The 15800-nt window shown below is 37.3% G+C and overlaps 1 protein-coding gene and 1 long non-coding RNA gene across 4 annotated transcripts in view; one reads left to right on the top strand and one right to left on the bottom strand.

Moving 5' to 3' along the window:
* Positions 1-346: 346 nt before the first annotated feature.
* The window catches only part of RNF13 (ring finger protein 13), a 164406-nt gene continuing 148952 nt past the window's right edge, over positions 347-15800 (bottom strand). For all 3 annotated transcript variants that reach the window (XM_077765892.1, XM_077765891.1, XM_077765893.1), the window contains 2 exons: positions 2066-2146; positions 347-1773 (listed from right to left, as the gene is read on the bottom strand). In XM_077765892.1, coding sequence (XP_077622018.1) covers positions 1409-1773; positions 2066-2146 — 446 coding nt within the window. In that variant the 3' untranslated portion in view covers positions 347-1408. The remainder of the gene's footprint in view (positions 1774-2065; positions 2147-15800) is intronic.
* LOC144233093 (uncharacterized) lies at positions 3504-12593 on the top strand. The gene is made up of 3 exons (XR_013335592.1): positions 3504-3640; positions 4898-5020; positions 12408-12593. It is a non-coding gene; the product is annotated as an uncharacterized LOC144233093 (long non-coding RNA).

The following is a 15800-nucleotide window of genomic DNA, read 5'->3' as shown; positions in this document are numbered from 1 at the left end:
TCTCTACAGAGTATACTTCGTATTTTCTAATATGCTTTTGTTGACTAAAAATGTCAATATAGCTTGATCTCGAGATTTATTATTTCAAGGCTGTCTAGAGGTCTACTGTAAGGATGTATTATTACAGCAAGGTACCATGATGTACACTATCATTGGAATGAATGTTGACTGCAGTTTTAACTTTTAGGGGGATTCCCCAGTTGGTTGTGAGCAGTTATTTTGTATAAAATTCTAAGGTGGTGGTTTTATCTGACCTAAATTACCTTAATTATTATACCTTTGTAGCACTATGCATTTAAATAAGGCTAATGTGGGTAATATTACAGTAGAACAAATATTTGGCCAGTTCTTAAAGTGGAAAACGTGTTTATTAACATTCAAACTCCCTTCATACAAGGCCATATAAAAATTCTTAGCATTTTGATTATACATAAGTCTGTATTTTCTACATAGTTACAGTGATGTATGATATAATTTAGCTTTTCATAATACATTGTTTAAATACATCATTAGTTCTGTTAAACATAAGCAATTATTTTCAAATCCAATACTTGAACAATTTCCTCTGTACATAGTTGAGCAGGGCTAATTAGCGTAAGATGCTCTTTGTTAAGAGGTATATGATCTGTATTAACAGTATTGACAGTTGCTGAAGTTTGGTATTTTTATACAGCATTTTCTTTTTACTTTGATCATAACACAAAACCCTTAAGGATACTGAAATTCAGTAAGTCAAGTCCAGAGACATGTTACTTTAGCTGATGAATCAAATTCATACATAACACTATAGTATTTAAAACCTTGGGGGGGAAAAAACAACCTATGAAATCTGCATTAGTACAGACCATTTCTATCAGGAAAAGACTACTTGGGAATAGAGAGAAAAAAAGCATTGAGTTTCTTTGTGGCGCTGATAAAAGGAAAAATGCTAAATTGTCACCCCTCATAAGTGATGGCAATTTGGGGACATAATATAACAAACATATTCCAACTCCACAACTCTAGGTAAACTTTATGCAAATTGGAGTTGCTTATTAGCTCATGCTAGGTGGCCACAGCACTGACTTTGTGTGTAAAACACGAAACATTTGCATACGGTGATCTAGGTCTTAACTGCAAGCTATACGGAGGAATTTTTTTTTTTTTTAATGTTTTGGCTATAGTTCATTCCAGAAGAGTTGATTTGATGCTTGAATTACAGCACCAGTCTATTACTAGTTATCAGTGAAATGAAGTTATACTCCTGCAGATAAATACCGGATCAATAAAATCTGCTTCAGTAATTTGATTAAACTGTAGAATACTAAAAAATAAGTTATTTCTACAGGAATCTCTGAAGGGAGCAAAAAATCAAATTATATACCTAAATAAACATTTATTAGGAAATAACCCAATCACGCTCTAAAGGTCAAACAGTATTTGCTATGTTGTAATCCCGTTCACCATTAGGTTGCAGCTGGACTACAACGCTATGTGCATTAATTTCATTTTCTGCGTCACTGCTGTCGGTATCTTCGTTGTCATCCTCTTCGTAGTCTGAAGATTCTGTCATGTTCTGATGTGATCGGGATTCTGACAAGGCCCCAAATGACTGGGTGCTGACAGATGCCAGAGGTCTAAGTAAAGGGGTATGTTCTGACACTTCATTTTCTTCTTGACTACTGTCTGTGTCAGAGTCTGAATCGCCTTGAGAAGGAACAACTTTTTGCTTGCAGACTGGACAGGTTTTTTTGGTTTTAGTTAGCCAGGGGTCTACACACTTGCAGTGATAAGCTGTTAAAGCAAAATATACATCTTTTAGATAGTATATTATGGTTGAGAACATTGCATTTTTAATTTCTTGCCATATTTATTCATGTTCTTTTGATCTATTATATGTATGATGTAGGGACAGGAGAAGAAAAGTTTGTAAATTTTTATAAATCTACCCCAATCCTTTCATGACCCCACTAATTATTACAAGACCTGGTCTATAGTGTGCTAATAAGTCTTTTGTCTCCTCCTCCAGTAATAAGCCTAAATACAAATTACAGGTAAATTCAAAGCAGTATGTAATTATTCATACCATGGGAACAAGGAAGGATTCTGAGCTTGTCTCCATCTTCATATTCATCCAAACAAATGGCACATACATCATATTCATCTCCTATGACAGACAGTAGTAAATAAAATTAATGAAAAGAGAAGTATTCTTTCAAATTCTTAAAGTGAGGTCTTCCTCAGTCAATTATTTTAAATGGTCTTTTGACCTATCTGTAAACGATCCCTTTTTGTTTCCTGTCAGATCAGGGAACAATTAAGTTCAGGAACCTGAAGTTTTAATTTAAATAATTACCTTTTAATATTTTAATATAATTATATAATTTATATTCTTATAATTGAGTTTAATTTAAATAACCTTTTATCTAAAATAAATTAAAAATGGATGTCAAGTTTGTTTCATTTTGCAAAAGATTGTTTTTAAAAAGATCATCATTGCAGTAGTGTCTTATAGGACTATTCAAATGCAAATTTTGAAATATTTTATACCAAAGACAACAAATTTCACTGTTTAGATTTCTTAAGGTCTCAGTAATTTTAAAATAAAAATAGAAACATACTCCAGTGTTTTTTTAATATCTTAGTGGAAAAACATTTGGAATGAGACCCTAAGCTTCAAATCTCCCTTCCAACATTTACTAGCTCTGTGGTGCTTAGCAAGTTAGTCTTTGATATCCAATTCTTTTATACCTTGCAGGTTTGTGAGTGAGCAAAGGGCCAGGCACATAGGCATTCACTAAATGGTGTTTATTAATACTGCTGCCCTTTTGATTTCCTATTTGAACTTCCTACCCTTATAAATCATGAAGGTTTATCAATAGTTCTTTTTAGAATTCATGTGTACTTGATTTCAAAGAAATTAGCAGTCTTACATACAGCAGCTTTTGAAGCTGAGTCAGTAGTGGCAGTGACCCCTGTGACTGCTTTCAATTTGGTGTCTTCCATTAAATGTATGTTAGGTACAAACTTAAAAATCTCAGAGAACAAAAGACAAATTCATTGCCTATCGTCCACACAAGGTAACAACCTTGGAAGACAGATCAGAAATAAAGCCATTGTCTGGACAGTCTGGATGAACATGACCCATAAAGAAGGGAATGATCGTTCTATCAATCCTTTTAACATCCTTTAGTCATTTAATATTACACACTCAGGAGGAGTCCTAAAAAGAAAGCTTTACTAATTATTTTTTGTTCAGTGTTTTGAATTTGATTACCATAGAAGCAAGTACCAAATCCATTTTATAACAAATACAAGCTTGTATGTTAGAACTTTGTAAGTGGAATTTGGTGAGACTAATTATATGCATCTCAAACTATTAAAAGACCAAAGGACTCCAATGTATCTATAATTATCTGTAATTATACCGTTGATCCATTTACATGGACTTTGAGGATGGTTTTAATTAACAATTTAGTCATCACTGATTTCTCATACATATCAAACTCTAAATTTTAGTGCCCATCAAACACAGATACAGTTACCATTAGAGGATGTATCTGGTGGATAAAGGCCTCAGTCGTCTTCGGAGGGATAATTAATTCTGAGGCCCACGGCTCCTAAGGGACTCTGGGGGATTGAGACCTGCCTGTCCACAGAGGTAACTAGCTCAGTTAAGACCCACTTCATTTTTCACTCCCTGTCTCACTCTCCCCACTCCCTTACTGTTGCTTCCTGAGGTTATTTCCCCAAGAAATCACCTGCGTCTTTCTTACTGCTTGTCTCAGGTTTTGCTCTCAGGGAAATCCAAACTACTACGACAGTTTTACAAACTACTACGACAGTTTTAAACACTGGAGTTTTAGTAATGATTTTACACTGTGTTGCTGTTGGAATTTATTAGATCTTCAGCAAAAAGTAATAGGATCTTCTACTTGTATTTTACTATCATATGTGAGTCCTCAGAGACTTCAATTTTAAAAATAAAGACAACAAAGGCAAAAATTGCCTAACAAATGGCATAAAATCTAAAGGAAACTTTGCTATTGAGAAAAATCTCATTAGAAACCTCTATTACAGAAGCTAAACTACAGAGTTAAAAATATCAAGGTTAAGTTCTAATATTACTAAATATATTTATAGGCCATCACCATATCTGGAAAATTATTTGTGCCAACCTATTGATTTTTGTATAACTGCACTGACATAAAATAAGGAGTGTAACTTCCTATAGCCATTTTTGGCCAATATCTCTTCTAAATGACTTTGTTATTATAATTATAAAATGTAATTTGTGTTATTTAATTCAGTGTGTTATAGAGATGGATGGAACCAATGATTTAGAATTTAATCTGAAGTGAAATACCTCACAATTTGTTTCCTTATAAAATGTCACATATTTTTCAGAAAATGATACAGTTAATATAACTGAACAGGAATGGACAGGTTCCTGTTCAGAACTGTGCCCCAAAACTCTAAGCCTCATTTTCTTAAGATAGGGAGGTTATCTGGTATTATCCAGGTGGGCCCAGTGTAATCTCAAAAGTCCATAAATGCACAAAGGGAGGCAGAAAAGTTCAGAGTCAGAGGAGGATGTGACTGGATGAATGGTCAGGGAGATGTGATGCTACTGGCTTTGAAAGATGGAGGGGTAGTCTCTAGAAGCTGGAAAAGGCAAGGAAATGGATTCTCTCCTAGAGCCTCCAAAAAAGACCACCGCCCTGCTGACATCTTTATTTTAGCCCACTGAAACCTGTGTTGGACTTCTAACCTATAGAAGTGTAAGGTAATTGTGTTATTCTGAGTCACTAAGTTTAATAGGAAATTAATACAAATAGTATTGGGGTTAGCCCTAAACATACAGGCTTGATGCTTCAGAGTCACTGAGCTTTCCTATCAATCTTTTGAATTGTTCCAGGAGATGGATTTATAAGAAGATGATGGGTCAGGACTCAAAAGTATAGTTTGTGATCATGCACCAGACCGCAGCCTAGTGCTCTGTAGAGAACTAACACCCTGGCCTTGGACTTGGGATGAAATGGTAAAGCATATATTAGAATGCTGGGGGTTTCATCTTAATAATTTTATTTATTAGCTCTGTAACAGTGCAAGATACATCTCCATGTTTCAGTATTCTCAAAACAAAAATTAACATATCTATGTCTTAAGATTGTGGATTAACAGAACACAAGAATACTTTACATAGTGTTTGGTACAGATTGCCCCCTGATAAAACTGGTGGATAGGAATAGGGACTTATGACCTGGTGTCCTGGGAGGAGGCTGCCCTCTAATAGCACCGTGTGCTTCTGTCACATCGGACGAGCTGTATGCTTAGAGTTCGCGGCAGTGCTCATTGAATCTGTTTGTATTACATAGGGCAGTTATGTAATTTAATGAAATATTCAGCAGTTCTTGAACTGAGAATGTAAAAGGCTGGTTTTATTTGACAAGCTAGGTTCACTGTTAAGAACACTTAGTAAAAGCTGTTGCTCCCCCAACCTCTCGCCAGCCAAAATGAGATTATATGAAGTATGGGTGAGAAATCTAAGAGATTGGACAAATTTATGTACTGATAAAAAGAATGAAAGCAGAATCCTGAAACTAAATGCCTGAAACTAAAAATGATAGGAAGTGCATCATGTACCATGACAACCTGGAAATCCAGTCAGTGGATTCATACTCAAGTCTATGGCCCAACAGCAAATAACTGTTGAGTGGCTGGCTTTATATTTAACTTAAAGATAAATTTGAGGCATTTGTTTGTATGGTTTATAACTTTAGCAGATTTTTTTAAAATAAAAAATTTGTCCATCAGTTCTGGTAGCATGAAAGGGTTTTACAAGTGATGATAAATGTTTGTTACTATCCACACCATGCTATAAAGTTTTGCTTGGTATGAACCAGTAGTTCTTAACTGGAGAGGATTCTGCCCCCCTGGGACGTTTGGTGATCTCTGGAGACATTTTTGGTTTTCACGGGTGGGAAGTGGCGCTGCTGGCATCTAGCAGGCCAGGGATGCTGCTTACACATCCCACAATGCTCAGGACAGCCCCTCACAGAACGGCTTATCCCTTCTAAATGCCAGCAGTGCAGAAGTTGAGAAATCCTGATAGAAAGCCTCTCCAGGTTTTGTCAAAGACGACTCTGCTGATTCATACAGGAGGGGTGAGATTCATGTCTGTTACTTGAAACAGTATGGAAACACCTCTGTCTAGAACATTTCTGCATTGTTACTTGAATTATGTTTTAGAAAAACTGCATGAATGCATTTTTAAAGTCCCATCAATCTGGAAATGTCCTATAAATGGATAGAACTTTGATTTTCCCCTCTAAATCTGTTTGTTCTCGTTTCCTTCCAAAACCTTGGTACAGCAAATATACTGACCCATCAGAATAGGAATCACGGAGACTTACGGCAGCCACTGCCGTGGCATGAACTGCTTATCATGCCTGGGCATGCCCTGAATGTCTTTTTCCCTTAAAGCCCATACCCAATCTGTCACTAAGTCTTGTAAGTTTTTATCTGTAAAACCTATCCTGAATCTGTCCCCTTCTCTCCACTTCCACAATTACTCTGGTCCAACAGCCTGGATTACTAGCCTCTAGGCTACTTTCTGTTCCTACCCCCTGTGGTTTTTCTCCAGCGCTGCCAGAGTGATTTTTTTTCTTTTTACACACATCATGTCAATGTCATTTAGATGGTTCCCCATCTCACTTAGAATAAAGTCTGAGCTCCTTATCATGACCTTCATAAAGCTGTATATTATCTGACCCCCATCTCCTCTCACCACAGCCTTACCACTCCTTTACACATGCTTCAACCACACTGGCCTTTCATTCATGAACACAAAACTTAAGTGGGGACATGATTTAGCCATGTTATAACAGAAATATTTGGACATAACATTAGACATAGAGGAATCACCATTTGTAGAGATGACTCAAAATGAGCAAATTTGACATTATCTAGCCATAGCACACATAAATTAATGCAAAATTTAATCAGTTTAATAACAAAGTAGACTAGGGCTTAAGTCAACTAGAATATGTTTCCTCAAAGTAAATGATAAAAGAGTGAACATTCAGAGCTAACTAAACACATACAGGTTTTATGAGAGAAAAACAAAAACATTTTAGATAGTTTGCCTGGGAAAGATGAACCAGTGGGTTCATGACCTTCAAAGCAAACCTGTTCTTCAGAGAAATTACCTTGCCACCTATTCCCCAGCAAAGAAAACAATGAAAGCTCTTTCTAGCAAATAAACTAATTTTATCTTCTGTTCTCTTCTCCTCCATACCAGTTCCCAAGAATTCTAAGCAAAAGAACAGGATAGAATATTTATTTTCCTTAAATACTTTATTGTCAAGTTGGTTTCCATATAACACCCAGTGCTCATCCCAACAAGTGCCCTCCTCCATGCCCACACCTCTCTTCCCCTCTCCCTCACCCCCTTTACCTCTCAGTTTTCAGTACTCAAGTCTCATGGTTTGCCTCCCTCCCTCTCTCCAACTATTTTTCCCCTTCTCCTCCCCCATGGTCCTCTGTTAAGTTTCTCCTACTCCGCCTATAAGTGAAAACATGGTATCTGTCTTTCTCTGCCTGACATATTTCACTCAGCATAACAACACAAGTTCCATCCATGTTGCTACAAATGACCAGATTTCATTCTTTCTGATTGCCATGTAGTATTCCATCATATAGATAAACCACATCTTGATCCATTCGTCAGTTGACGGACACTTAGGCTCTTNTATTGTCAAGTTGGTTTCCATATAACACCCAGTGCTCATCCCAACAAGTGCCCTCCTCCATGCCCACACCTCTCTTCCCCTCTCCCTCACCCCCTTTACCTCTCAGTTTTCAGTACTCAAGTCTCATGGTTTGCCTCCCTCCCTCTCTCCAACTATTTTTCCCCTTCTCCTCCCCCATGGTCCTCTGTTAAGTTTCTCCTACTCCGCCTATAAGTGAAAACATGGTATCTGTCTTTCTCTGCCTGACATATTTCACTCAGCATAACAACACAAGTTCCATCCATGTTGCTACAAATGACCAGATTTCATTCTTTCTGATTGCCATGTAGTATTCCATCATATAGATAAACCACATCTTGATCCATTCGTCAGTTGACGGACACTTAGGCTCTTCCCACGATTTGGCTATTGTTGAAAGTGCTGCTGTGAACATTGGGGTACATGTGCCCATATGCATCAGCACTCCTGTATCCCTTGGGTAAATTCTTAGCAGTGCTATTGCGGGTCATAGGGGAGTGCTACTGTAATTTTTTGAGGAACCTCCACATTGTTTTCCAGATANGATTTCTCTTTCTGTTGCTTCATTATCAGTGTATAAAAATGCAGCCAATTTCTGTACGTTGATTTTGTACCCTGCAACTTTGCTGAATTCATGGATCAGTTCTAGTAGGCTTCTGGTGAAATCTGTCGGGTTTTCTATGTAGAATATCTGCAAAAAGTGAAAGTTTGACTTTGCCAATTCTGATGCCTTTTATTTCCTTTTGTTGTCTGATGGCTGATGCTAGGACTTCGAGCACTGTGTTAAACAACAGTGGTGAGAGTGGACATCCCTGTCGTGTTCCTGATTTCAGGGGGAAAGCTGTCCGTTTTTTCACATTGAGGATGATGTTAGCTGAGGGCTTCTCATAAATGGTTTTTATGATGTTTAAGTAAGTTCCTTCAATCCCTACTTTCTCGAGGGTCTTTATTTAAAGAAGGGATGTTGTATTTTGTCAAATGTTTTTTCCGCATCTATTGACAGGATCATATGGTTTTTATCTTTTTTTTTTTTTTGTTAATGTGATCCATCACATTGATTGATTAGCAAATATGGAAACAGCCCTGTAACCCATAAATGAATCCCGCTTGATCATGGTGGATAATTCTTTTTATGTGCTGTTGAATTTGATTTGCAAGTATGTTGTTGAGGATTTTGCATCCGTATTCATCAAGTATATTGGCGTGTAGTTCTCTTTTTTTTGTTGGCTCTCTGTCTGGCTTGGGAATCAAAGTGATGCTGGCTTCATCAAATGAGTCTGGAAGTTTTCCTTAGATTTCTATTTTTTGGAATAGCTTGAGAAGAATGGGTATTAACTCTGATTTAAACGTCTGGTAGAATTCCGCAGGGAAGCCATCTGGCTTAGGGCTCTTATTTGTTGGGAGGTTTTTGATAACTGATTCAATTTCTTCACTAGTTATGGGTCTGTTCAGATTTTCTATCTCTTACTGTGTGAATTTTGGTAGTGACTGTGTGTTTAGGAATTTGTCCTTTTCTTCTAAGTTGTCCAGTTTGTTGGCATATAATTTTTCATAGTATTCCCTGATAATTGCTTATATTTCTGAGGGGTTGGTTGGAATAAGTCCATTTTCACTCATGATTTTGTCTGTTTGGGTGCTCTTTTCTTTTTGAGAAGCCTGGCTAGAGGTTTCTCAATTTTGTTTATTTTTTCAAAAAAACAACTCTTGGTTTCATTGACCTGTTAACTGTTTTTTTTAATTCTGTATTATTTGTTTTTGCCCTGATTTTTATTATCTCCTCTTCTACTGGGTTTGGGGTGCTGTTGTTGCTCTCCTAGTTCCTTTAGGTGCACTGTTAGATTTTGTATTTGCACTTTTTCTAATTTCTTGAAATAGGCCTGGAGTGCAATGTACTTTCCTCTTAGGACTGCCTTTGCCACCTCCCATAGAGTTTGGGTTGTTGTATTTTCATTTGTTTCCATATATCTTTTAATTTCTTCCCTAATCGCCTGATTGGTCCATTTGTTCTTTAGTAGAGTGTTCTTTAACCTCCATTTTTTGGAGGTTTTCCAGACTTTTTTTCCTGTGATTGATTTCAAGTTTCATAGCATTGTGATCTGAAAGTGTGCATGGTATCATTTCAATTACTTTATATTTTTTGAGGGCTGCTTTATGACTCAGTATCTGATCTATCTTGGAGAATGTGCCATGAGCACTTGAGAAGAGAATGAATGCCATGGCCTCAGGATGTAGAGTTCTAAATGTATCTGTCAAATCCATCTGGTCCAATGTGTCATTCAAGTCCATTGTTTCTTTAGTGATTTTCTGTCTAGTTGATCTATCCGTTGCTGTAAATGGAGTATTAAAGTCCCCTGCAGTTAGCACATTCTTGTCCATAAAATTGTTTCTGTTTGTGGTTAACTCTTTTATGTATTTGGGTGCTCCCGTATTCAGTGCGTAGACATTTATAATTGTTAGCTCTTCCTGATGGATAGAGCTGTAATTATTATATATTTATATTATTATATAATTATTTATATTATATAATTATTATATAATGCCCTTTTTCATCACTTGTTACTGCCTTTAAAGTCCAGCTTGTCTAAGTATGGCTACTCTAGCTTTCTTTTGACTTCCTGTAGCATGATAGATATTTCTCCATCCCCTTCCTTTCCATCTGAAGGTGTCCTCAGGTCTAAAATGAGTCTCTTGCAGACAGCAAATAGATGGATTTTGGTTTTGTATCCATTCTGCTACACTGTGTCTTTTGATTGGAGCATTTAGTCCATTTACATTCAGTGTTATTATTGAAAACTATCGGTTTAGAGTCATTGTGTTCTCTGTAGGATTCATGCTTGTGGTGATGTCTCTGGTACCTTGTATTCCTTGCAACATTTCCCTCATAGAATCCCCCTGAGGATTTCTTGTAGGGCTGGTTTAGTGGTGACGAATTCTTTCAATTTTTGTTTATGTGGGAAGACTTTTATCTCTCCTTCTATTCTGAATGATAGGCTTGCTGGAGAGAGGATTCTTGGCTGCATATTTTTTCTGTTCATCACATTGAAGATTTCCTGCCATTCCATTCTGGCCTGCTAAGTTTCAGTAGATAGGTCTGTCACCACTCTGATAGGTCTCCCTTTGTATGTTAGGGCCCTTTTATCCCTAGCTGCTCTCAGAATTCTTTGTCCTTATATTTTGCCAGGTTCACTATGATATGTCGTGCAAAAGATCGATTCAAGTTACATCTGAGGGGAGTTCTCTGTGCCTCTTGGATTTCAGCGTCTGTTTCCTTCCCCACATTGGGGAAGTTCTCAGCTATAATTTGTTCACGACTCCTTCAGTGCCTTTCATTCTTTTCTTCCTCTTTTGGAATTCCTATGATAATGGATATTGTTCCATTTGATTGTATCGCTCAATTTTCGAATCTCCTTTCACGTTCCTGGATCAACTTGTCTCTCTTTCTCAGCTTCCTCTTTTTCTATATTGTGTCTTCTAATGCACCTATTCTCCTCTCTGCTTCTTCAATCCATGCATTGGATGCCTCCATTTTATTATGCATCTCATTTATAGCATTTTTAAATTCGTCACAACTATTTTTAAGCTCCATAGTCTTTGTAGCAGTAGCGTCTCTGATGTCTTCTATGACTTTTTCAAGCCCAGCAATTAATTTTATGACTATTGTTCTAAATTCTTGTTCAGTTATGTTGCTTACATCTGTTTTGAGCAGTTCTTTAGCTGTCATTTCTGCCTGGAATTTCTTTACAGGAGAGTTCTTCTGTTTTGTCACTTTGGCTAGCTTTTTGTCTCTTGTTAGTTTTAAAAGCTTGGTATGCACTCTGTACCTGTGAGTACTGCTATATTAAAGAAGACTCATTGACTGTCCAGGGCCTGTCCGTTCAGGAAGTATTCTTTGAATGGTGTCTCTTGGTTTCTCTTGTTGAGACTTTCGTTATTTTATTTCCCTACTCGTAGTGGTATTTGGGACTCTCCACCATGTGTACTTTGGCTTGTTTCTTGAGGTAGCTCTGTAAAAGAAAACAGACAGACAACCACACAGGGAACAAAGGCACACAGATGCACAGACAAATTCAACAAGCAAGCAAACTGAAAGGGAAAAAAAAAGGGGGGAAAAGATAAGAAGCAGAAAAAAAAACCCTTAAAGACAAAGGACAGTCTAAAAGCATAAAACCAGAATTCCCAGCTACAAATAAAGAGCAGGGTGTATGCAGTGCTGATGGGAGAGCATATACAAAGAAATGACAGAGCAGGGAGAAAGCGAAATTGGAAAATGACCAGGCAGAGAGACTAAGAGGCGATGAGGTTGACTTCTTAATGGACGCTGTCTCTTTTCCTCCCAAACTCCTGCGGTTCAGTGTCCTATGGCTTCAGGCCTTCTCTGAGAGATGTGGGTGAGCAAAATGTACAGAGCTCCTTACTTCTCCGCCATCTTGCCTCTCCTCTTCCTGATTATTTTTAACCCCTGGACAAAGGAACTAGTATTTACTTTTAAGGTTACAGTAAAGACAGTAAAATGTAGTTATAAAAATTAAGCATGTCTCAGTTGATAGATTAAACAAAAAACTGTAAAATTAAGTATTGCTCCACTTTTACATATTCTGCTTTAAAATGCTGTGTTGCTTTTTTCCAGTCCCTGAAATAATATCCTTTGCCTTTTAGATCTATCTTGGAAAATCTCTGTGATTAAGCTATAAAGCAAAAGTGTCTGGTAACTTAAAGTTTCAAGTAAAAAACCCATTGTTTCACCCCTGATATCTCAAGGATCTGGCTCCTTCACATACTGACTGCAGGGGAGACAGGTCCCACTGAGACTGCCTCAGATGCTTAGAAGGAATGTTAAGTGAAAACATAAGGATTTTTCATCCACTGTGAAACCTGGTATGTAGTAACCAGTCTTTTGGTTACAGACTTGGAAAAATACATTAACTGAATGAGTCAGGAAACCACAATTTCAATTGAAGAGCTATTTTTGAGGGCAGTAATGAGTAATAAATAGATATAAGGAAGTTGGCTCCTTCAGAAGCAAGAAAACTAAAACGCTATTATATGTGCTAGAAATGGCTAAATCAATATTTAAATCACTTAAGTATTAATCAGCACAAACAGTTTTGAAAGAGCTGCCAAGTGAAGGTCAATGAGAAAGCAAGGCGATCACATACCCAAAGTATGGTCAACTATGAGAGTGCTGACTAACCTCACAGATACCCCTCGCGCCACCGCCTCAAGTGCTGGTTTCTGTGGGTGTGATTCCAGAATATGCACGTGGAAAACTTGCAAATGCCAAACTCTTTTTGTTTGGCAGATGTTTCCAAAATATTATAAATTCCCCTACAATTAGCATTTCTACTATGTTCTAAGCCTACCAGAGTTCTCAGAAGACTTCCATGGTTTGGTGCTGTGACTCGCTGGAGTGGTGGGTGAGTACCCACAGAAGTGTCCTGTGTGTTTTTAGTCACCTATGGTTGTATTTACAACCATGAGAAAATTGAAACAACTGGGATTTTTTTTTCTAACATCTGTGCATACTTGGTCAAAACCATTAGCGTATACTAGAACATGCATAACAGACAGTCCTTTTTTTTTCCCCCCTTCTTCCCTTTAGATGTCAAGTCTCATGATAACCAAAAGATTTTAAAGCAAAAATACAACTAGCTCAAACTTCGGGCTACTTTCTGAAAGAAACTTCAGGTGTAATATTTACAGTTACATATTTTTAACTGCTTCATGATTTTAGCAGTCTCATTTGTTTCATCATAAAAGGAATGTTTAATGCCTGAACTTTTATGATACTAATATTTTATTTATGATTTTTATTTAAGGGTTTTGTTTTTGTAATAATAATTGCTACCAAGTGCTGTGTGCCAGGCACTGTGTTATAAGCATTTATCACAGATTTACATATTGATTTAAATCCCCCCACCCACCTTATGAGGTATAGGTACTGTTGGTCATATTTACACATGAAGGAGTATACGGAGAGGTTAAGAAACTTGTACGAGGTCCCACAGCCAATAAATGGTGATCCAGAATGCCAGCACAGATCTGTCAGACTCCAGTCCAATCATGGTCTTAAACTTTAGGCCTGTATTGTCTCCCCAGCACACCTACTTAGAATTTCACATTTAAATAATCCCCTTTGATTCACAATGTAAAAAGCGTAAGAGTTTAAGAAATACTCTTAGGGGTGCCAGGATGGCTCAGGTGGTTAAGTGTTGGCTCAGGTCATGATCTCACAGCATGAGTTTGAGCCCCACATCAGGGTCTGTGCTGACAGCTCAGAGCCTGGAACCTGCTTCAGATTCTGTGTCTACCTCTCTGTCTGCTCCTTCCCCATTCAGGCTCTGTTTCTCTCAAAAATAAACACTTAGAAATTTTTTTAAAAAAAAACCTCTTAAACTGCCACTTACTTAGAAATTAAAATGTTTCCAATTCATACACCAGCACTTTTCCTTCATATTACCACATAGGGAAAAAGGAGCGAAGGCAGTTTATTTCTATCTCCATGGTTTCATATTTTCACAAACCTTCCTAGGATGCTACAAATAGCAGCTATATTCTAAAAGTTTAATTGAAGGTCAGATATTTCTTACATATTTTGATGATGAAATGTGATTGTGCACAGTAAGGAAACAAATGACTCCACTGAAGGAAAGAGCAGGACAGCTGCAACTTTGTTTTTGGAAATGTGTTCATGAATTACTTCACTGATTAAGGTTAAGAAAAAGTGCCTTAGAGGCCGTAAATCCATATAACAAGCTTAAAATCCAAATCTAAGCATTGGCTAAATTCCATTTTGAGTGATTTTTTTTTTTTAATGTTTATTATGAGAGAGTGTGCGTGTGGGGGAAGGGTAGAGGGAGGAGAAGCCCAAGCAGGCTCCCCAGTGCAGGGCTTGAACTCACAAACCTTGAGATCAAACTGACTGAGCCACTCAGGTCCCCCCCCACCCCGCCCCCAGAGTGATTTTTCTTTTTAAACCTAACATTTTCCTATCTTGGTTTTAACTTGGTTGCATTATGCAGGTAAACTACAGTTATACCCAAGATCGTTCTGGATAGAGGAGTAAGTAGATTAAAAGATTTGTCTTGAAGTTAAAAGGCAAAGTTAAAGGGACTTTTTAATGATAAATATTGTGCCAGATCTCAAGTACTTGAAAAAGTATTTTTGTACTTGCTTTAAGTATTAAAGGTTTTGTTCTTCTTTTTTCATTATTCCTTTTCAGGCCCCTAGGAAATCAAGATTTGTAACACCCTTCCAGAGCCAAATTCAACAAACTTAAATTTATGTATGTCCTTAAGTAGTTGTGTGTTCTAATCCACTAATTATTTTTTTTCCCTCATATAAAAGAAATTAAACAAAACCTTGAGCAGCCTTAGGCACCCCAAGAGTCTAAAGTGGAGGATGCACTGGGCCTATGTTATTTTTACATATAGCAGAATTACTTCTAGATAATGTTTTTTTTTTTTTAATATTTATTCATTTTTGAGAGATGGAGAGAGGGAGCATGAGTAGGGGAGGGGCAGAGTGAGAGGGAGACACAGAATCTGAAGCAGGCTCCAAGCTGTCAGCACAGAGCCCGATGCAGGGCTTGAACCCATGAACCTCGAGATCTTGAGCTGAAGTCCAATGCTCAACTGACTGAGCTACTCAGTCGCCCCACTTTTAGCTACTTCTGCCTATTGACTAGATTGGGCTAATATTTAACTACAACTCTCAATGTGGCAAAAGTGACTTTAAAAAAATCATAAAGTTTCCTTCTAAAAAGTGTATACAATTAATAAGAAAACTCTTAAGATTACAATTGAAATGTGAACAAAGGACAAGACAGGTTATAAGAACAGAAATACAGATAGGTAAATAGTTTTCTCATATACTGCTGGGAGGCCTGAAACTTTGGGAAATTAGTTTCACCTCCAAAAAAAAATTCTTTCTCTGACATAGTAAATTAGGAAGGCGGTTATGTGCAGATGGGAGTAAGGAGAGAACAAGAAAAGAAGAAGGGAAGGATTAAAGCCAAGAGGCAATTTATTTTATTTTGAAATGGCAGTGACT

This window comes from Crocuta crocuta, unplaced genomic scaffold (assembly GCF_008692635.1).
Source record: "Crocuta crocuta isolate KB4526 unplaced genomic scaffold, BGI_CrCroc_1.0 scaffold54, whole genome shotgun sequence".
Lineage (NCBI taxonomy): Eukaryota > Metazoa > Chordata > Mammalia > Carnivora > Hyaenidae > Crocuta > Crocuta crocuta.
This window is presented reverse-complemented; position numbering and strand designations above follow the sequence as displayed.